General features: G+C 39.0%; 1 protein-coding gene across 10 annotated transcripts in view; it reads left to right on the forward strand.

Moving 5' to 3' along the window:
• The window catches only part of FKBP15 (FKBP prolyl isomerase family member 15), a 76,535-nt gene that overhangs the window by 43,787 nt on the left and 10,139 nt on the right, over nt 1-22,609 (forward strand). For 6 of the 10 annotated variants that reach the window (XR_001622713.2, XM_056812433.1, XM_016422860.2 and 3 more), the window contains 13 exons: nt 1,783-1,888; nt 2,504-2,610; nt 4,988-5,105; nt 6,280-6,389; nt 6,668-6,775; nt 7,661-7,755; nt 7,950-8,052; nt 9,445-9,471; nt 15,645-15,816; nt 17,356-17,492; nt 17,759-17,914; nt 20,473-20,625; nt 21,958-22,038. Coding sequence is in view for 8 of the 10 variants with exons in the window: in XM_056812433.1 (XP_056668411.1) it covers nt 1,783-1,888; nt 2,504-2,610; nt 4,988-5,105; nt 6,280-6,389; nt 6,668-6,775; nt 7,661-7,755; nt 7,950-8,052; nt 9,445-9,471; nt 15,645-15,816; nt 17,356-17,492; nt 17,759-17,914; nt 20,473-20,625; nt 21,958-22,038 (1,473 nt within the window). In the remaining 2 variants the exon portion in view is untranslated. The remainder of the gene's footprint in view (nt 1-1,782; nt 1,889-2,503; nt 2,611-4,987; nt 5,106-6,279; nt 6,390-6,667; nt 6,776-7,660; nt 7,756-7,949; nt 8,053-9,444; nt 9,472-15,644; nt 15,817-17,355; nt 17,493-17,758; nt 17,915-20,472; nt 20,626-21,957; nt 22,039-22,609) is intronic. The other 4 variants (XR_008915330.1, XM_007475021.3, XM_056812432.1 and 1 more) reach the window with 1 other exon arrangement.

A 22,609-nucleotide genomic window follows, 5' to 3' on the forward strand; every position in this document is an offset into this window, starting at 1 on the left:
CCCTTCCCTCCCCTCTCCTTTCTCCCCAGCATTTAGTATAGTTTATCAAACATAGTATGCACTTGAACACTTGTTGACTAACTACAACATCCTTGGCTTGAAGTATTCACGTGATAGGAACCTACTTCCTCTCAAAGTATCTTGTTCCTCTTTTGGATAGCTCTTATTTTTTAGGATATTCTTTCTTGTGTAAAGCTGAAATCTGCTTCCCTGCATTCATTGCTCTTTCTTCTCTTTGCTAGAGCCAAGAAAAACAACATTAATCCTTCTACACACAGTCCTTCAAATATCTGCCATAGATACACTCCAGTTTTTCAATTTCTTTTGTAAACCTTGGCACATAGAACCAAACAGGACATTCCAGGTTAGCTCCACTACAGTCTTACTGTCACTTTCTCCTGTCTTCATGTAGTCTTGGCTCATGTTGACCCCTTTGGTTTCCACGTCACTCTGTTGGCTCACACTGAGTTTCCATTCCCCAAATCTGTTATTTGTCCTCATCTCTCCTAATCATGTACCTGTTGCTTGATGCTTTGAGCTCACAGGTAGGATTTTTCAATTAATCTTAATAGATTTCATCAATAGTTTTGGCCTGTAAACGTTTTGGACCCTGACTTTTATTTATCTAGTATATCGGCTTTATCTCCCACCTCCATGCTAATATTTATTGTTGTTGGGTTTTTTTTTAAAAACTTTACCTTCTGTCTTAGAATCAATACTATGTATTGGTTCTAAGGCAGAAGAGTAGTAAGTAGTAGACAATGGAGGTTAAGTGGCTTGCCTAAGGTCTTACAGTTAGGACGTGTCAGAAGCCAAATTTGTACTCCGCACCTCTTAATACATTGAACCACCTAGCTAACTCTTATGTGTGTTCTCTTTAAACTGTTGAGTAAACATTTCCCTTTTTCTCATTGATGGGTCTGTCAGTGATAGTGGTGTAATAGCCTATATGTATGAAGAAATACTAATGTTCCTAATGCAGTTGTTGCAGTAAAGAGCAACCTAGCTCTTATTAAAGGAAAAATATGTAGCTAGCATCTTAAGGAGTCATGATGGTCATAATCTAATTTTTACTGAGTACCCAGGGAGATTAGAGCTGGAGCTAGAGGCAGTGCTGTATAGTTCCTTAGGTCTGCTTACCCTTATTCTGTGGGAGGCAGCTAGGTGGTGTAGTGGATAGAGTGCTGGGCCTGGGGTCAGAAAGACCCAAGTTTAAGTCCCACCTCAGACACTAGCTGTGTGATTCTCTCAGTTTCCTCATCTGTAAAATAAGCTGGAGAAGGAAATGCTAAATCACTCCAGTGTCTTTGCCAAGGAAATTTCAGAAAGACTCATTAAGAGTCAGATCTGACTGAAACAACAAACATTTTATGGGAACAAATTATTTCAGCCAACATAGGTGACTGACCTGTTGATTTGGACAAGCTTATCCTCAGCAGATAGAATGAAAAAGAACAGTTAGTGGATATGATGATCAAGTCACAGTCTTTACAATTTTGCCTGTGTTTACTAATGATTAGATGCGGCCTGCTTGTGGAAGTTCCTTACTGGCCTAATAAGTGCTTTATGTACCTTGAACCCAGGTCCCATAGACTTGCTTTCTTGCTAGCCTTCCTTTCTCTTACTGAAAAGTAAATATAAGACTTGCTTTTAATCAACCTTTGGAGACACCCTATATAGGATAAGGTATAATTTTACTTGTAGAAAGGTACTGTATAGCATAAACTTTTTTTGTCCCTCCCTTTCCCTCCAGACTAATTAAGCCTTATGTGCCTGCTTTAGGACCTGAATGCTCTACGAGGAGCAGGTCAGCACATGATGACTGCATCCGTTCATTCCTCTCCTGAACCATCCCATGCACCACAGCGGCCTGCAAGGACATCACCAAGTAAGAGATTTCTAAAACTCTGGAGTGTGTGGATTGTATCAAAGTCTTTGTAGCCATGTCAGTGTTATTCCTTGAATATGGTTTAACAAAGAAACTTAGAGGCAGCTAGGTGGATAGACAGCCAGGCCTAGAGATAGGAGGCCCTACATTCAAGTTGGGCCTCTGACATTTCCTAGCTGTATGACCCTGGGCATGTTACTTAATCCCAGGTAGCCTTACCACTCTTAGGCCTTGGAACTGATACTTAGTATTGATTTTTAGATGAAAAGTAAAGATGTAAAAAAAAAAAAGGAAACTCGGTGGCTCCACTTGCTTCCTCTTCACAACTTAATAAGTTTTATAGCTTCCACAGTACTAGAAACCTCCACTCCTCCATTCAGCTCAATTATCTCCCACGTAGTTGATATTAGGATTGAGTACCTTAAAGCATGTAAAGTACCCAGCTTTGTAGTCTTGTCTCATTGCAGGGATTTGCAGAAGAGTTACAGGGTTTGAGAGGTTGGGCATAAACAGTTTTAATGCCAAGGAATGTAGTACAAAGACTGCCAATCAAATTTAGTATCCAAGATATGCACCAAAGAGATGGGTAAAAATTAAAATCTTGTTTTATTTTAGCATCTCAACAATCAATCTCTGGGGTCCAAGCGCCCTCTGCTGCCTTAATGCCTGTCGCACCTATCCAGTCTCACTCAAATCTGCCTGGAAATTCTCGGTCCTTTCAGGTATTAACATGGATAAAGATGCATCAGGAATTTTTTATAATTTAATTCCATTTTGATTAAATCTGTCATCTTCTTTCTTGTTCATACTATAACACTTTCTTAAGCAAAAGATAGGTTGTTATACTTGTTTCTAGATGAGGACCAAATATCAGTGCTCTTTAGATTTGTTTTTTCTCCAAGGAACAGCTAATAACCCATAGTCTACACTGGCAGAATGATGTCAGGTTGAGTAGGAAGGTCACATGGAAGGTCAGATTGGCATGATCTGTGCTTCTCAGCTACCTTTTGAAAAGGAGCTTCTCAAAGAGAGACTTTGTGAACTTTCATCCTCATCTTTCTTTCCAGTTAAAAGGGTACAGCAATTTAGGGGCCTGTCACCAGTTCCTTGCAACATTGCCTGACTTGGGGACAGGCAACAGAGTAGCTTAGAAAAGAAAAGGGAGATAGTAAACTGAAACCAACTATTCAGTGTTTCCTGGGCTACTCAGTAATTGATGGAAATTCTGGGCCTGCCTCATTCACTGTATAAAGAAGAGCTGGTATGGAGAGGCAAATCTACCACTTGGCAAACTGACAGATTACTTTTGGGATCTTAGGCCACAATTTTGCCATTACCCAAATGTAAACTGAATATCCTTACAGACACAATTTAATAAGTATTTAAAAGTAATTGTGTGGGGCAGCTGGGTAGCCCAGTGGATAAAGAGCCAGGCCTAGAGATGGGAGGTCCTAGGTCCAGATCTGGCCTCAGATACTGCCTAGCTGTGTGACCCTGGGCAAGTCACTTAACCCCCATTGCCTAGCCCTTACCACTCTTCTGCCTTGGAGCCAATATACAGTATTGATTCCAAGATGGAAGGTAAGGGTTTAAAAAAAAAAAAGTAACTGTGTCTGGTGGTCTAGAAATTTGCAAATTGTTATAATAAAGCTTACTTTAAAACAACATGAGAAGGCTAGGGAAAGATGCTAAAAAAATCTGCCTCTCTAGAGGCAGCCTAAGCAGCACAATGGATAGAGCACTAGGCTGGAGATGGGATGTTCTGGTTCCAATCTGACCTTAGACACTTCCTAGCTGGGTGACCCTGGGTGAGTCACTTAACCCCCATTGCCTAGCCCTTACTGCTCTTCTACCTTAGAATTGATACTTTACATCAATTCTAAAACAAAAAGTAATGGTTTTTTTAAAATCTCTCTCTGTTTTTCTTAGCAGGATTACAGTTTTCTTAGTTTAAATTATTTGGCTAAGAAGACATGCTGCCACGCTCTTAACTCCAAATATAATTCCAAAGGTGGATGATCTCATCCAGCTCTGAAAAGTCATATTCCAGCTGTCTGGTTCATTCTTTCTACTCACACAATTATTGCCTTAGTTCTAGCTCCCATCACTTTTCACTTAGATTATTGCCAAACCCCCTCCTATTTGGTTCTGCTCCCCTAAGCCTCACCACGCTCCCATCCAACCTAGACACTTTTGCCAAAGTAATTTTCCTTAAATACCAGTTTGACCCTTGTGACTCCTCAACTCATCCAAAGCTAGTGGTTTCTGTTGCTTCTAGGAGAAAATATCAATTCCTTTGTTTAGCTTCTACAGCATTTCATAATGTGGCCCCAATTTATCTTTCCAACCTCATTACTCTCTACTCTGCACTAGTCTTGGTACATTGGTCTTCTCTGTGTTCCTCATTCATAATACTCCATCTCCTGCCTCTGTGGCTGTACATAATGGCTGTTCCCCATGCCTGAGTTGCACTCCTTCCTCACCTCTATCTTGCAGAGGCCCTCTCTTCCTTTTAAGATGCTTCTTAAGAGCCATCTTCTACATGAGATCTTTCCTAATTCTCCCTCTCCATCCGCAACTACTTTGAATTTAAGTACTTCATATAAACTTTGTACTTGATTAGAACTGCATTGAGACTTTTACGATGCTATTTTATTTTATATGTACTGGTCTTCACTATTTGAACATCAGCTAATTATGAGCAGGGATACTTTCATTCTTTGTACATATCTCCTCAGGACTTAGCACAGTGCTGGGCACATTCTGCACACTTCCTAAATATTTGTTGATTTATTTATTGGTCTTCTTGGTTAGCCAGAGAAAAACATGACTGAAAGGGGATGATAGTTATATTTAAAATGCATCTTTGGAGGCAGCTGGGTGGCTCAGTGGATTGAGAGCCAGGCCTAGAGATGGGAGGTCCTAGGTTCAAATCTAGCCTCAGACACTTCCTAGCTGTGTGATCCTGGGCAAGTCACTTAACCCCCATTGCCTAGCCCTAACCGCTCTTCTGCCGTGGAACCAATACACAGTATTGATTCCAAGATGGAACGTAAGGGTTTTAAAAAAAAATGTACCTATAACTCTGAGTTTTCTTAGCCTTATACAGGTATGCAGCCCTATGCCTATCACCAGAATCCTACCCCAGTCACTTCCCAACTACAGCCTGTGGGACCCATGTATCCAGGACCACTTTCTCAGACTCCACATTTTCAAGGTAAGGCCAGAAATTTTAGCCCAAATCCATGGTGCTTTTCTCATTCTTCTTCCCTGACTCATTCTTGTTATTTCCACTTTTTAGTCTCTAAAGATGAACAGAGAAGTTGACGTTTCCTTTACCATAACTACTTTGATCCCCATCATTTTTTCAGCTAACTCTCCATTTCTTCTATATGTTCAATTGGGCCAGGAATTCCACTCCATTTTCAGCTCCTTTCTGTGTGTTGTCTTCCCCCATTAGACTGTAAGATCCTTGAGGGCAAGGACTATTTTTTTCCCCCTTTTTGGTATTAAAGTGATTTTAACTGATGGGGCATGGAATTGTCTACTTTTTTGTATAGCCATTGTTAACAGCCTGGAATTTGTGCTTTAACAGATTTAATGATTTGGTGCCAACATTGCTTGTTACCTTTTACCAGAGTTTGGTTGATTTTAGTGTTGTCATAATTTGCATTGTTGTAGTCCTTGTGCATATTTCCCACAAAATCTTTACATGAAAGTTTTGTAGCTCAGTTCCAGAAGGATAGAGGGAAAGGAGAAAGCGGATTCATTTAAAGGAATTTGTTACAAAAATCTGAGCAGCTACTGTGTGCCAAGGACTGTGTTAAGCGCTGAGGATACAAATACCAAAAAGGAAAAAAAGATAGCCCCTACCCTCAAGGATCTTATAATCTAATGGGGAAAGATGACCCACAAAAGGGGGCTGAAAAGAAGGTGGCATTCCTAGTTCAATGAAGCATATAAGAAGATTTCAATTGAAAACATGCTTGAGAAACAAAGTAAATGTCCAGCTAGGTGGTTCAGGGATTGAGAACCTGGCCCAGAGATAGGAGATGTCCTGGGTTCAAATTTGGCCTCAGACACTTCCCAGCTGTGTGACCCTGGGCAAGTCCCTTAACCTCCATTGCCTACCCCTTGCCACTCTTATGTCTTGAAAACAATACAACACAGTATTAATTCTAAGATGGAAGGTAAGGATTTAAAAAAAAAAAAGTTGGTAGTACCCATATTTTTCCACTGTACATTTGGCTATCATGTTACAGATGCATTTCTCAGTTACTAATAATGAGATCATTGCTCTTTCCCCAGCTCCTTTTTTACTATTACTTTTTCAAAAGGCTCTCTGGATCTTCTGCTTAAACTCTTTTATTTTGGAATATATTTGTTTTTAGGGTCAGCTGATATTGTTTCATTTCTCATGACCGAATCCCGGCAGCACAATACTGAAATCCGAATGGCAGTGAGCAAGGTGGCTGATAAAATGGACCATCTTGCTGCCAAGGTGAATCACTCTACACAGGGCATAGAAGAAAACATGAGGAAGGAAGGAGGAACACCACCTGCCCTTATACTTAAGCAATTCTAGCAGCTGTAGAGAATTAGGACTATGTTTGGTAGCAACAAAGCTAAATGCTTTTTTGCTTGGCTAAGGTCTGTTTACTTAGAGATTGTTCTATCATTGCCATGTAGAAGCGGTTATATATCTAGACTGTCACATTTTAGAGAACCATTTTAACTTATAACCTTCTTAATGAAGTCTTTTCTGATTCCCCTTTTAAGGTAGAAGAATTACAAAAGCACAATGCTAGCAACTCTTTGCTCCTTCCTAGCTTATCAGTTAGCATGGAAACAAGCATGATTATGAGCAATATTCAAAGGATCCTTCAGGTAAGGGGGACCTTGCATTTTTTATAAAGGGGTTCTCTTCTGATACTATTTCCTCAGAATGTGTCAGTTGTGCACATCTCTAGCATACAAATAGGTAGCAAGTATAAACCACCAAGAGTTGAACAAATTAAAAGAAAGTTTATCCAGAATGATTTAACTATAACCACATTAAAACACCGTCCCTCCCTCTGATCTGAGAGGTGGATTCAGTGCTTCTTCAGGTATGTTCTCAACTCGGATTATGTGCTAGGTTCTAGGAGGGATATAAAACCCAGTGGCATGATCCCTGCCCTCAGTAAACTTACAGTCTCACAAAAGAGATAAAACAGGCATACAAATAACTATGGTGTACAATGGAATGAGAAAATACAAGGAGGAGAACCATTGAATGCCACAAGAGCTGAGAGGAAGGAGAGCTTGCTTTGAGGTAGGGCTAGTGAACTGACTTCAGCCCATGCTGTAGACTAAGAATTATACCTGTAGTGATTGTTAACTAAAGAATAGTGGTACGTACACCTGGTCTTGCCAGTTCCCATTTGTACTAAAATGAGTTCTTGTTCCACTGTGTTTTCTCATCTATACTTTTTTTGCCATCTGTACTACACAGGATGGTTTCCCATTGACTTCCTTTCTTAAATCTTCCTGTGAAAATGAAGTTAGTCTATTGAAGGTAAAATGAAATCTGGAGCCTGGTTTACTGAAGTTGTGAACAAACCCTCTCTCCAAGGGGTTCTAAATGGCATGACTTTGGTCACAAGTACTAGACTTCTTGCCTCAAAATGTGAACTGAGTAACACCAGCTTCTGCTGACTTAAATATATTGATTCTCTTAAAAGGTATTCATTTGTAAAAGTAAAATCATATGTATTCATATTTTGAACTTAGGAAAATGAAAAATTGAAGCAGGAGGTCCTTGAGAAGAATAATAGGATAGAAGAACAAAATGACAAGATCACTGACCTGATTGAACGCAATCAGAGGTAATAGTGTGCAGTGGCCTGTCTACCAAAAATAAGCATGATTTATTTAGTGCCCATATCAAACAGAAAGAGAGCTGTCTGTCCCAAATGGATCTCTAACATTCATGCCTCCTGTCCATTATATGCATTGTTTAGGATCACTTTGACCTTCCACGTGCATGTAGTTTTGCTGGACATAATCCTATATTTTGTAGGTATGTTGAACAGAGTAACCTGATGATGGAGAAGAGGAATAGTACCCTGCAAATTGCCACTGAAAACACACAGGCAAGAGTATTGCATGCTGAGCAGGAAAAGGTAAGTCACTAGCACTGGGAACTACAGCATTGGGAGAATCATTCTTCTTAAAATTTTGATCTTTTAAAAAGAAAACACATGATCCCAGTCCCTACTTTAGAGTATTTCCTGGGTACATTTTCACTTAGTGACATGTTCTGGATTCACTTAAGTCTTGAATGTCTGCACTTTTATATTTTGACTAAAAACCTCAGGTTGGTGGAGCAGGTATCCCATTATATATTTAAAAACAAAATAACAGCATACCTCATCCAATAATCACCACAACCAAATTACTTTTGGTAGGATGTTTATCTGGGGCTTAAGGTTTACTTCTGGTGAGTTTACATCTTTATTCATGCTTGTGAAAGCCATTCATTTCAGTCCTACTACCTGACTGTGTGGTGCTCTGAGCTTTCATAGTGGTTACCTCACTTGATCCTCAGCAGCACTCTTGGAAGAGAAGAAAGAAAGACAGGTCTTGGTTTTTCTATTTTATTAATGAGACGTGGAGAAGTTTAATGATTTGATCCAATCTGGCTGGGACAAATGTGACGAGCCAGTGTCCCCCTTTTCCCTCCATGCTGCCTCTGTTTCATTAGCATTAAATTGAAACTGATTATAGACTGTAAGTGTTGTCATTTCAGTCAAGAAATACAAAAATTAACCTGGGAGTTCCTGAGTTCTAATCTGACCTCAAATATTTCTTAGCTGTGTGACCCTGGGCAAGTAACCTAACTCCCATTGCCTAGCCCTTTCCACTCTTCTGCCTTGGAACCAATACAGAATATTGATTCTAAGATAGAAGATAAGGTTTTAAAAAAAAATACCAAAAATATCTGCAGTGCCTGGGATTAGGGCTGCTTTTGTTCTCCTTACTCTTGTTAGCAGTGAGATTGGAGACTGGTGAGCTGAAGGTCTTTAGCTAAGAAATCTTGGCCCTTTCATCTGCTAGGTTTGGAGAGGTTACCTTATAGTGCAGGAGAAATAGCTTGTGTTTTTTTTTTTCATTTTGTTGAGGAATTCACTAAGGATAATGTATAACTGGGCATAGACACACACAAGGTTAAGCCTTGTATAGATTATTTTCTGGCTTATGTTTTTTCACTATTGAGGTTTCTTTTATGAGCACTCCTGCTGTTCTTGTTATATTCTTTACCTTTTACCCTTTACAAGAGTTGTTCCCTGTATACACTTTGGTATAAAGAGGGTTCTAGCCCCATCTTCTCACCAAAAGTGACAGATCCCCATTCTCACTTCCTAAACCAATCTGGGTTTAGGGATAAGTACCTTATGATACTGTTGGCTGACTCTCACATGTCTCTTGTCTGATATTTCTATTATTCCCTTCTCTTTTCTCCTCTTTTCCTCCTTTCTCTAGTCCTCATCCTGTACCCTTTCTTTCTCTCCCAGGTTTCATCTCCTTGGCCTTTGGCCCAGGTTTGCTAAATCTCTACAGAACATTGCTTGACCCAGCTCATCCCAGCTGAGGCTCAAGAGGCTGCTGCTTATTGTGGCTTTGCATGATGAGAGACTAGCCACATAGATGTCACCTCATCCTTGCCAGTCACATTTAAACTTTGCTGACTTGACAGTTTCCTATTCCATCCCCCTCAGTCTCTCATCCTATCCCTGCTTCCTCTCATTCTCTTCCCTGTGACCTTTCCTGTGTCAGGGAGAAGACCAAAGCTCTCCTACCTCAGACACAGCACTCTACTTTTAATCTTAAATTGTACTAGCTCTTCATTTTGAAAGGACTGTTTTTCCTATTTCTATATAGCCATAGTATATTGGGATTACCATAGACTTGAAGGGGATCTAATCCATGCCCCTCCCTTTACAGATTTCTAATTGAATTTTGTTAGTCATCAGCAGAGCTAAGGCCTGGATCCCAGGTTCTGCCATCCACCTTCTCTCTGACACTTGTTACTCTTGGTTCCCCTTGGATGCTTTTGCTGCTTGTTTTTCAGAACATTTCATTTTTCCTCTTGCTCCTTTCTCTCCCAGCACCTGATGTCAGTTGCTGGATTAGTTCAGGAGTGGGGGGGGGGGTGGGGGAGGGTGCCACCCGGATGTGGTGCAGGCGTTTGCCATTTTCCTTCTTTCTTTTCCTCTCGCATGTGCTCACTAACTGCTCTCTCACGCATTTTGTTTACTTTTCCAGCTAAGATATAAGGCTTTTTACTGACCTTGGGTCAGCAGAAGTCCAGGGCTTTTGTGCATGGCAACTCTGCTTCTCCTTCTAAGGGAGCAAGATACTGAGCTGTGTATCATCTCTAGGCATAATTCCTCCCTGTCTTTCAGTTGTTTGGCTAACCAGTAAGGCTTGGTGCTGTCTCACACCTGGGCATGTATTCAAACCATGAGTGCATGCAGAGCCACCAAGACTTGATTCTAAGTTTCAGGTGCTCATTTCAGGCAGTCCAGTTGATTTCCTTATGCTAGGGACAATGCCACCACCTGAATTTCATGATTGTCTTTACCCTATATTATCCTATATATATACCTATATATTCCCCTTAGGAAGTGAAATATTTACTACATTTTGGAAAGATTTCTGTTTAGTTTGATTCGAATTGGAGTGAAAGTCGGGGTGGGGGTGGCTGGCACTTTACCAAAACTTTAGTTATCTGGAAAGTTAGTTGACCTCATCTCAATGATTCTGAGTAAATGAGGTATGACTATACTGTCAGTACTGTTGTCATTTGCCTCCCATACTAAATAGTAAGATTATGGCAGTGGTATGCATAAATTTGAATTATACACTAAAAAATTATATGAATTATAAGTAGGTCATTTCAGTTATCTTTTGAATACTGATTATAGTAATTCTACTTTATATTTGCATAGTACTGTGTGATTTTCAGAGCATGTCCATACTCACTACTTCATTTGATCCTTACAATCACCCTGTGAGGTAGACAGGGCAAATAGCTTTATCCCCATTTTGTAGATAAGGAAATAGTCATAGAGAGATTAAGTGATTTGTCCAAGGTTTTACTCCTAATCATCAATAGCAAAGCCAGGACTATGAGCCAAGTATTCTGACTCCTCGCCCACTTTTCTGTTGGTGTTAATTCAACATTCATTCAAAGCATTAGCAAACTCTCTAGTCAAGCAGAGACTTCATTGTTATTGTTGCTATATTAATTGGTGATTTTTTTTGGTATCCCAAGAGCACAGAGCTGGAGTTTGTCTGTTACTATAGCATAATGCCTCTTTCTACTTGAGCTAAATCCTACTTGCCTCATTTTGAATAAGAAAACCTAAGGCACCATTGTTTCTTCTTCCTAAGAACCTTACCTGTTGTCCTAGTATTAGTTTTAAGACAGAAGAGGGGCAAATACTAGGCAATTGGGATTGTGACTTGCCCACGATCTCACAGCAAGGAAATTTCTGAGGCCAGACTTGATCCAAAATCCTCCTGACTCCATGTCTGGTGTTATGCCCTATGCATCATTGTTATTCTTGAGTTTTACAACTGATGGTGTCTCAGCTTCAAGCTTCAAGTATATACACACACACACTTATTATATATGTATTAAGGATAAAGCAGAGAAAGAGAACTATAAACCAGTATCATTAATAAATATTCAAAATTTTGAAATAAAATCCCAACAAAAAGACAGTAAATAAACAGCAATAAAAAATCATTACAAAAACATTATCACTGCCACAGATTTGTTCTCCAGCATAATCATACTAAAAGCATATGCTCCAAAACATGATTATATAATACATGCATTAAATGCCTTTGACAGATTACAAAGTATAGACAAATGCCATTTTTGATATTTAAAAAATTATATACCTAAACCAAAAGCTAGCATTATTTATCCTGGAAAAATACTAGTTTTTCCAAACAGATGAGGCATAAAGCAGAAATATTCTCTTTCCCCATTTTTAAAAATTTTCTCATTTGTTTTTTAGGATTCTTTTGTTTTTAGAATTTGAGTTCCAGATTGTCTCTCCCATCCACTGAGAAGGCAAGCAATATGATATCAATTATACAAATGACATCATGCAAAACATTTTCATGATAGCAGTATTGTAAAACAATAAAATAAAAGCTGAAAAAATTATGCTTCAGTTTGCACTGAAAGTTCATCAGTTCTCTCTTAGGAGGTGGATAGCTTTTTTTCATCATCAGTCCTTTGGAATTATCTTGGATAATTGTATTGATCAGATAGCCAAGTCTTTCCCAGTTGATCATTGTTACAATATTGCTAGTACTATGCACAGTGATCTCCCAATTCTTCTCACTTCACTTTGCATCAGTTCTCACCACCATTTTTTTTATATAGTTCTAGAAATGTTAGTGATAGCAGTAAGACAAATAATTAAAGATAAAAACAAAAGCAAAGAGGAGACAAGAGGGCAGCTGGTTTGAGAGCCAGGCCTAGAGATGGTAAGTCCTAGGTTCAAATCTGGCTTCAGATACTTCCTAGCTGTGTGATCCTGGGCAAATCACTTAACCCCCGTTGCCTAACCGTCACCACTCTTCTGCCTTGGAACCAATCATATTATTGATTCTAAGGCAGAAGATAAGGGTTGGGGGTGGGGGGGAGGGAGAGGAGACAAAACTGTTCCTCTTTGCTGATGATATCATTTTCTTGGGAAACTAATTGGGATAATTAATAGCCTCAATAAATTATCAGTATGCAAAATAAATCTGCAGAATCATCAGCATTCCTACATGGCGGTCACAAATCTGGAAGAAAATAAGAGAAAGGGAAGTGCCATTCAACTATAAAATGCACAAAATATCTGGGAATCAATATACTAACTCATCCTCCAGAATTCTATAGATTCAAAATTAAAAAAACACTTTAAGGAAGTAAATATTAGAAGGAATATTTATTGTGTGTGGTTAAGTAACACCATAATAAACACCATAATAAAAATGATGATACATAAATTTGTAGATTTAATGTTATAGTAATCAAATTCCTGAGGATATACTTGATAGAGAGTATAGTAAAATCCATTTGGAGGAGCAAAAGGCTTAGGATCTCAAGAGAAATTATGGGTGGAAGAATTAAGAATGAAGAGGAAAATGAGAGGAATAACAATCAAAATTATACCGTAAGACAGAAATCCTAGCCAACTTCCTAAAGGGCATGGGCCCATATTTGTTTGACTATCTTTGTATACAGTGTCTGGACTATGGAAATCCAAAGTCATTATCTTCAGATATTAATGTTTTTCTTTCACAGCCAGAAGCAAATATCTCTAAGCAAGTTCTACTTCCCTGCCCTTGAAGGTTCCTTAGTCCAGCAGTCTAAACTGTTATATGATACCTCTTATAGCCTTCCCAGTACCTTATATTCTTCCCTATTTATTAGTAGTATTCATTTTTCAGAAATTTCAAGAAGATATTTGTGTGAATAAGCATCTTTGGGAGTTGGGTACCTTGAAAATTTAACAAGTCATATATATCTGGGTACCTATTTCATAATGACCCAGGGTGATTGAGAATGAAGAACTCAGAAGAAAAAATGTTGATGGTATTTTCAAGAAAATTTGATCATTGCACATTCAACCACTTTAGAGCTAAGGCATTATTATTATTTATTGTTTCTTTTCTCCATTAAATGCAGATATTGGTTCAGCATCTGTCTTTATGGAGAGGATATATAGAGAGATACAGCCTAAACTGCAGTCTTTAAGGTACAAACCACAAGACTGCAAGGTCTCATGGAATAGTGGAGAGCTTCCCTTTCAGAGTAGTCATTTGCACATATCACATGGTGAAAATGAATATTTCTGTATTTTCTGGTGTCCATTGCTGCTGTTGGAAAACTTGGAACTTTTCCTCAGATACAGTGTTCAATTAAAGTCATTTGTAAAAAATACAGTAAGATCAGTTTATGCTGAGAAATGCAGCTGAAGAAAACAAAACAACTCTACATTGCATAAACAGGAAGAGCAAATGCACTTACTGACCAGACTTTCTGCAGACTCATTTTGTACAAGCTCTTATTGTAATACTGCTCATAAGTGTTTGGTCAGGTTAGGGATTAGAATGAATACACATTTTATCACAAATTAACAAACAGACTGGAGAAACAATGGTACTTAAATCTCAAAAATGCTGCATCTCAGATTTAGTTGGCAAAAAAAAAAAAGTTAACAATAACCATGAAAGTTTCAGTCTTCCATGTAGAAACCAGATAGGATTAAATTGTTAAAGAAAAAAGACATCAATGCAATATAGCATTTCCTGTCATCGTGGGCTGAAGTGAAGGATAATCTTGAGGACAACCCTAAGCAAAAGGATATTTCTTTTCAAAGCAATATATACATATTGCTTTGAATAGAAATATAAAGGTGATGGAATTAACCAAATAATCCTGGTATGATGGCATAAAGAGAACACTTTTTAACTGCGTGTCATAGGAGTTTTTAAGCAAAAGTAGATCTGAGAGGGCCTGCTTTGATACAGACACAGGAGTTGGGTTTTTTTCCATATCAAGACCACTCAGAGGGGGCAGCTGGGTAGCTCTGTGGCCTTGGGTAAGTCACTTAACCTCCATTGCCTAGCCTTTACTGCTCTTCTGCCTTAGAACCAACATGCAGTATTGATTCCAAGATGGAAGGTAAGGGTTTAAAAAAAAAAAAGACCACTCAGTATCCTTGATTAGTGGCAGAAAATTTATCATAAGTAATTTCCAGAAAAAAGCAAATGTAAATAGGCCTCAAACTGTACCTTTCTATGTACCTCAATGGTGGCCATGACTCTGGATTTAAATACTGGCTACTTTCATGGTTCTTCACACTTATTTGTTGTCTTCACCATCTGGTACTCATATTACTATCCCATCTGCCAGTTTAGCTATTCATTTCTTCCTTTTCCCCCTTTTTGAGAGCAGGACTATCTAATTTTTTTCTTCATATCCCCAATACTTAGTCTATTCAGTCCCTAGCATATAGTTAGCCACTGGTTCATTGACCAGTTTCTTCCTGAATGATGGGCCTTTGGAAATCACAGAGACCTGTTAGTGCTGCTAACTCTTAAAGGCCTTTCTCTTGCCTGCCTCTTGAATTTTATTTTCTTGTACATCATAGGAACTGAAAAGAGGCTCCTTTTTCTGGAGTAAATTATGCAGATTTCAAAGTCTTCCCTTTGTTTAATGCAATCTTTATAATCCTTCCAAAAAATTCTCCCTTATCTTTTTCTTCTTTACTATTAAAGAGAATCCCTCTCATTTACTAACTCGGGCATATTGATGTCTTTGTTACAAGAAAATGATCAGCCACTTTTAATAAGTCCAGAATCCGATTTAAAGTGCAGTGAACCAGCTAGCTCAACAATGAATCAGAAAAGTCTTCTTGGGAGAGGTATTTAGACTGTCTTTCTATAGAACACATCTCCTGAGAACTCCAAACTGCTTTCCATATGTGCTAATGTTCCTCTTATTCAGTTAAGTCAGGATAAGTAGTTGATACCAAGCACTATCCCCTTTGAGTTCCTGACTCAGGGTTAGTGAGTAAAAGCTGTCACCTTATTTATTGCACAATTTCTGTATGTTGGAATGGGATAGCATTAGGACTAGCCTAGAGCTTAGTTGTACAAGTTATAGTTTAAGCTTATTCCAAATTTTGGTTAACAGGCTAAAGTCACAGAAGAGTTGGCATCAGTGATTGCTCAGGTCTCTAATCTACAGCTGAAGGTGACGGCTCAGCAGAAAAAAGAAACAGACCTGCAGATGCAGCTGACAGAACACCTGAAGGAAGCAGATCTCCGGGAGGCTCAGATCAGCAAATTGCAGGCACACATCACAGGTCTGTTATTGGTAAAAGGGATTGGATTGACTTTTAACCATTCTCAACCCTGGCCTGGGTACCACTATTGTCTACTTCCACACCTTTTTTATTTAGTATGTTGTTCATGAGATCCATGGAGAACAGAGCGAGAGACTCTTAGTATGTGAGAACTGAAAAGGACCCTGGGGGATCCTTTAATCCTGTGTAAAAAAAAAAAAATGAAATTGGAAGAATTAGAACAAACCTCTCACCAGTACAAAAAAAAAAATTTAGACACTTTTTTAGTCAGTAACATCCTTTTTTTTTTTAACATAAAAGACAACTTATTCATGATCTCTTACTCTAAAAGGACTATTCGTGCAAGGATGCAAGTGGACTTAGGTTCCACAGCTCCTTCTCGCATTGGTTTGATGGCAAAGTTAGAACTTCAGTATAGTATGGAGTTCTCTATTTTCCTAAGAAAGTCACTGTGCTTATACTTTCTACCACCTTGGTGAACAACAGAATCCTCCCCTACTTCTGTAATTGTAAATTGGGAGTATGTTAAGAAATAGTCCTTCTCTTACTAGTAGTATGAGAGTTATGGAGTAGATGTCAGCAGATTATAAATTTTCCATGCATAGCAAAGTTTTATATGTCTAGTTCCATAAACCTTTATTAAATATCTATATCATGTGTAATAACATTTGTTGTCCATTATGTTGAACTAGGATTCAATCCAGTGATTCCCAGCCTTACGTTTATATTTTTCCATGGAACTTCCTCATCATAGCAAAGGCTATTATGCAATTTTGAAGAAAACAAATTTTTAAAAATGTAATTCTGTTTAATTAAATAAAAGCCATAGCAGACAGCTAGCTGGGTAGCTCAGTGGATTGAGAGCCAGGAATAAAGATGGAAGGTCCTAGGTTCAAATCTGGCCTCAGCCACTTTCTAGCTATGTGACTTAACCCCCCCACTGTCTAGTCCTTACCACTCTTTTACCTTGGAACCAATACATAGTATTGATTCCAAGATGAAACGTAAGGGCCTAATAAATAAATAAATGAACAAACAAACAAATAAATTCCATACTGCTATTTTTGAAGGAAGTGAGAGGGACTATTATGAAAGATCAGTCAATAAATATGTTACCAGTACCAGAAACTTACAGATCACTGACCCAGGGACCTACTGATGTGATTCAGTATGTACAAACTTTTTGTATCCTATAGACTGGTTAGTGAAAGGAAGTTGTAAAATTATCATCTCTTCCAGTTGGGGATATTTTCTTTCCTTCATATATGTTCAAGTTGAGACACAGACAAGTGACAGGCCTGTGGCTAAATCTGAGTAGGCGAAGGAATGAGTTCATGAGTGTCTTTATACAATTGGCTTGATAAACTTCCTAGAAATATGACAAGAGAAATTAAAAGAAGGAGAAACTGTCCCAGATTAATGGTATGTTAAAGGATTCACAATTTGAATATCTAAAGATGACTCGAGTCACCCAATCAGCCCAGCTATTACTGTTTCATGTATCCATGCTTGGACAAACTGGCCATTTCTGTTTTTCAGAACTCCAAGAAACATCAGAGCAAGTTCAGTCCAAATTAAAAGCTGAAAAACACAGCCGCAAACAATTAGAACTGAAGTTGACAGCCTTAGAGGAGGAGCAGACTGACCTTCAGGCTGAGAAAGAATCTCTGGAAAAGGTAAGTCTGATTGCTTAAGTTCCTCACCAAGACTCTTATGATTAGATTAGCCAGCCACATCTGGCTTTTAGGCAAGGTTTGGGGTGTCTTCTTGGTCTGTGAAGTCAGACCCTTCTTGAAAGGATCTCTGGTCTTGGAGAATATTTTGATTGAGATACAAAGAAAAAAATAACTAAATAAGAAAATACTTTGATTCTAGGAACAATCTCCCTTATTTAACCTCTATTTAACTAGTAGAGATTTAGGTTGATTTCTTCCTTCCAAAGACCCTGTCAGAGAGGAAAAAGAAGTCTGCTCAAGAGCGAAGCCAGGCTGAGGAAGAGATTGGTGAAATTCAGAAATTACACCAGGAGGAACTAGAAAAACTTCGACAACTCCTGAAACAGGCTCAAGTGTCTACAAATCAGGCAGCTGCTGAACAGGTAAAGGGGTAATGTGGGAGTAGGAAAAGAGAATCATAAACCTGTGTGAAGTGAAAGCAACCTCAAATATAAAAATGAGTTTTCTTTTATAAGTGTTCTCTGGATACCTCAGTTATAAGTTCTTAAAGGGATGGCAATCAAGTAAATTTCCAGGGACATTTCAGTGCTTAAAAAGAATAAGGGACAAAGACTTTGCAGTGAAATGAGAGAATTTGGCAGACAAAGGTGGCTGAAGCCCTAGATTTGGTGAGGAACACAAACCCAACAGATTGGATGGGTATGGGCAGGTGGGGAAGAAGTTGGGTTCTAAAAGGAATAAACAAGGTCAGCCAGGTATCATCAAAGGTCTAGGCAAATGGCATTCAGACCCCAAGAAGTCAGGAGGTCCAAGCTAACACTAGCAAATAGAAGAGGCACCAGGGCAATTTCTGAGCCTAGGGAAAAGGCTTTTTGCTGTGGTCCAGTTGTACACTCCTTTGCCCTCATATGTTAAATAGCCATGAGCATGTCTGAGAATTGACTGCTAAAGAAAATAAAATTATTCTATATCACTTAATAATTGATTCTGTTTTGTAATTGACCCTAATCTATACTACAGCCCCATTCTGTATAATTGCTCACCTCCATCCCCAAGCTCTTTCTCTGAGTTAGTTTAAAGTTACAAGTTAACTTACCATCCCCTAACTTGTCTGTCCTTACTGTGCCTAACAGACCTTTCTATGATCTGAGAAGTCTGCTCACAAGACCTGAAAGATACTGATGGGTCCTATAAAATAAATAACATTCCCTAATTGTCAAAAAGGGGTGGTCACTAGCCCCATGTGACCTAGTGCACTTTTTTTTTTAGTGCACTTTCTTTAAAATAATCAGTTTTGTTGTCCCCACTCCTATGATGATTTCTACTCTGTAACCAATTGTGTTATCTTCCCCATCTACCCAACTCTGTACTCCCTAAAACTATATTAAGACCAGTGAGTCCTACCTTGCTTGGAGTCTTTGATCACTGAGAAAGGTCATTGACTCAATTTATTGGTTACTGCTAGCCTAAATAATAAATTGTTCATGCACAGATCATTGTTTCTCAGTTTACCTTAATTTTCAATGTAACACTACTGATACTCTGCCCCTTCTGTCCAAAGAGCCTCAAAACTTAAAGGATTACTAGGATCACTGAAGAAGGAAAAAAACCAAAACATTAAAAGCTATTGGCAATGGCAACTAGATGGCTCAATGAACAGAGAGCCAGGCCTAGAGACAGGAAGTTCTGGGTTCAAATATGACCTCGTATACTTCCTAGCTATGTGACTCCAGGCAAGTCACTTAACCCTCATTGCCTGGCCTTTACTGCTCTTCTATCTTAGAACCAATACTTAGATATCAATTCTTTTTTTTTTCCCAATTTAAACATTATTTTATTTGGTCATTTTCAAACAATATTCCTTGGAAACAAAGATCGTTTTCTTTTCCTCCACCCCACCCCCCCCACCCTTCCCCTAGCCAACGCAGGATTCCACTGTGTATCTCATGTGTCCTTGATTCAAATCCATTTCCGTGTTGTTGGTATCTGCATTAGGGTGTTCATTTAGAGTCTCTCTGTGGGTTTTTCCTTAATGGACTTCCCTGACCAGCAGGGTCCCACAAGGGAAGGGGCTCACCTTTGTAATGGGACCGAGGAGAGATAGGAGCCAAGAACCAGGGTGGAAATGAAAGACAGGGACAAGTCAGTGTTTGAATAGGGCAGGCAATCCCTATGATACTCCCTTTGATAGGAAAGTATGAGTACAAAGGAACACGAGGTGGAGGAAGAGATTAAGATAGGAAATGCAGGCCGAGATGGTTACAGCCTCGGGGAAGGAGAAGGTCAAGAGGAGGGAGAGAGATAATTATTGAGGAGCCCAGTGGAGCTCCATGGAAGGGGAGAAAGGCCAAGAGCCAAGAGGAAGTTCATGGGTTTGCCTCTGAATTTATTCCTGTCCTGCTTGGGCGGTACTCCCAAGGACGTAGTACCTACATCACAAAGTATAGACAATTAAGATTGGGTGGCAAGGTAGAGGGAACACCTTTGGGCCTGCAGATTGCAAACCAAGCTTTCCCGGGGAATTGAGTCCGAGCATGTTAATGAGTTTGTCTTAGCCAAGGGCCTCATGGCCAGTTCAAGGTTACGTTCACAAGCCTCATTGGTATAACCTTATGCTTGGAGACACGGTAACCATACAGTCATTTATATTTCATAGATGTGAATATGCTTGGGATGCTGCACTCTCCTCAGTCATATCCCCTCAACCCCTGTAGTCCAGCAGTTGCTTTTCCTCAGTGTTTTTACTCCCACAATTTGTCCTTTGCTTGTGGATAGTGTTTTTTTCTCCTAGATCCCTGCAGAATGTTCAGGGACATTGTATTGACACTAATGGAGAAGTCTATTACGTTCTATTGTACCACAGTGTTTCACTTAGATATCAATTCTAAGACGGAAGGTAATTTTTTTTTAAGCTATTGGCTTATTATCCTATTCAGGAAAAGAAGCTATTTGGCTTTAAGGAATCTTCTTCTCTGGACAGGTGTCTCTGATGCAAGCTGAGCTGAAATCTGAGTGGGAAGCCAAGTGTGAACACCTGTTGGCTTCTGCCAAGCAAGAACATTTGCAACAGTACCAAGAAGTGTGTGAGCAGAAAAATGCTGCTCAACAGAAAATCACCCATCTGGAAGAAAAGGTGATCCATGTTAAAGCAGTGAAACTGGCCAAACATCCTTTTTGTATTCTTCGGATCTTGTAGTTTTTCAGTTGCAGAGGGTGGCCAGGAGGTTGTTTTTAAATTCACTCTCCTCAAAATTGCCCCAGCACAACAACTGAACAAAAGTCTTTTCTAGACTTTTTGGTCGTGGTGACAATAAGAATTAATATCCTGAATAAACACAATGCCAGTGCATTGGGACATATTTCCTATTATATATGAATCCTTCTGGTTTGCCACCAAGCTCCTTTATGGAGTTTATGTGGCTAAATTTTCATTTTATTAATTTTTTTTTGTTATGCAAAACACACTTCCATATTGGTCATTCTTATAAGAGCACACTTACAAAACTAAAATCCCAAAATAAAACTGTAAATACACTGATGTGAAAGACTATGCTTTGATCCTTCTCCATCTGACTACAACAGTTCTTTCTCTGGAGGTAGATAGCACTCCTCATCATGTCTTTCAGGATTGTCCCAATTATTGCATTGCTGAAAGTAGCCAAGCTTTCACAGTCGATCTTCATACAATATTGTTGTTATTTTGCACAGTATTCTCCCACTTCTTCTTATTTTGTTCTGTATCAGTTCTTGCAGATCTTTCCAGCTTTTTCTGAAATCATCCTGCTTATCATTTCTTATAGCACAGTAGTATTCCATCACCAACATGTACCACAATTTATTCAGCTATTCCCCAATTGAGGAACATTCCCTCAATTTCTAATTCTTTGCCACCACAAAAAGAGTGGCTATAAACATTTTTGTACAAGTAGGTCCTTTCCTCTTTTTTATTATCTCTTTGGGATACAGACCTAGTAATGGTATTACTGGATCAAATTATAGCCCTAAAGGGCATAGTTCCAGAATGATTGGGATCAATTCTCCAACAACAATGCATTAGTGTCCCAATTTTGCCCTTGTGGCCAAATTAAATGGAAGCAATGAGGCACAGTGGAAAGACTATAGGGTTCTTCATATCCTGCCTCTTACAATTACTAGTTCTGGGTCCTTGGACAAGTCTCTTCATCTCTCTGGGCCCCAAGCAGCAACCTGATGTTATAGAACAGTAAGATAATTGCATTGGCAGAAGAGTTATCTACTAATATCTGGCCTTGGTGTTTCTGCTTTTCTCCTAGCCTCCCTCTTCTATTGACTTTCCCAGGAAAGCAGAAACCCAAGTTGTATAGTGAGATTGTCAGTTCCTCTTTTGGGCATTGGGAAGACCCAGATTGAGAATTCTTTGTCTTGGCTAATATAGAGAACAGGCATCTTCACCATGACATTCACCTATGTTGCTGTCTAATTTCAGCTCTCTGCACTGGAGCAGTCTCAGGGTATAGGGAAGAAACTTTCTGAATATCAAGAGCTCGCAGAACAGATGCAAAAGAAGGTAAGAACTAGTAAGAATGAAAAGTGGATCCTTGAAGCTATTGCTGCCTTTGAACATTCAGCTAAGGTCCCCTCAGTGCCCTCTTACCTCAGGAAGATTTCTCAGAGAGAACACATGATACTGGATAGAGAATGTGAGAGAGAGGAGAAGCCTTAGAGATCCCTTCATTTTGCGGATGAGGAAATCAAGGCCCAGGAAAAAAAAATGAGTTACTCAAGACATGTTTAGTGATAAAGAAGGGATGAGAAAATTGATCTTCCAGCTTCCAGGCCAGTATTCTTCCATTGCCTAGTAGTGTGCATTCTGATGGGGATGGTAATGGCTATTTGGATGCAGATGCCTTTGAAGAGAGAGGATCTGGTTCACTCCATTGCCTAAGGGACAGAAATTCCTCTGTGAAGGCTGTTAGCACAGTAAAGCTTCATTAATCATTCAGAAACACCAAAATATGGTTACCAAAAATTAACAAAATGCAATTAACTCAGATTTCCTAGCAATTTTTTTAGTTTTTATTTTTTTATAACCCTTACCTTCTATCTTAGAATCAATACTGGATATTGGTTTAAGGTAG

Source organism: Monodelphis domestica, chromosome 1, assembly GCF_027887165.1.
Source record: "Monodelphis domestica isolate mMonDom1 chromosome 1, mMonDom1.pri, whole genome shotgun sequence".
NCBI classification, from domain to species: Eukaryota; Metazoa; Chordata; class Mammalia; order Didelphimorphia; family Didelphidae; genus Monodelphis; species Monodelphis domestica.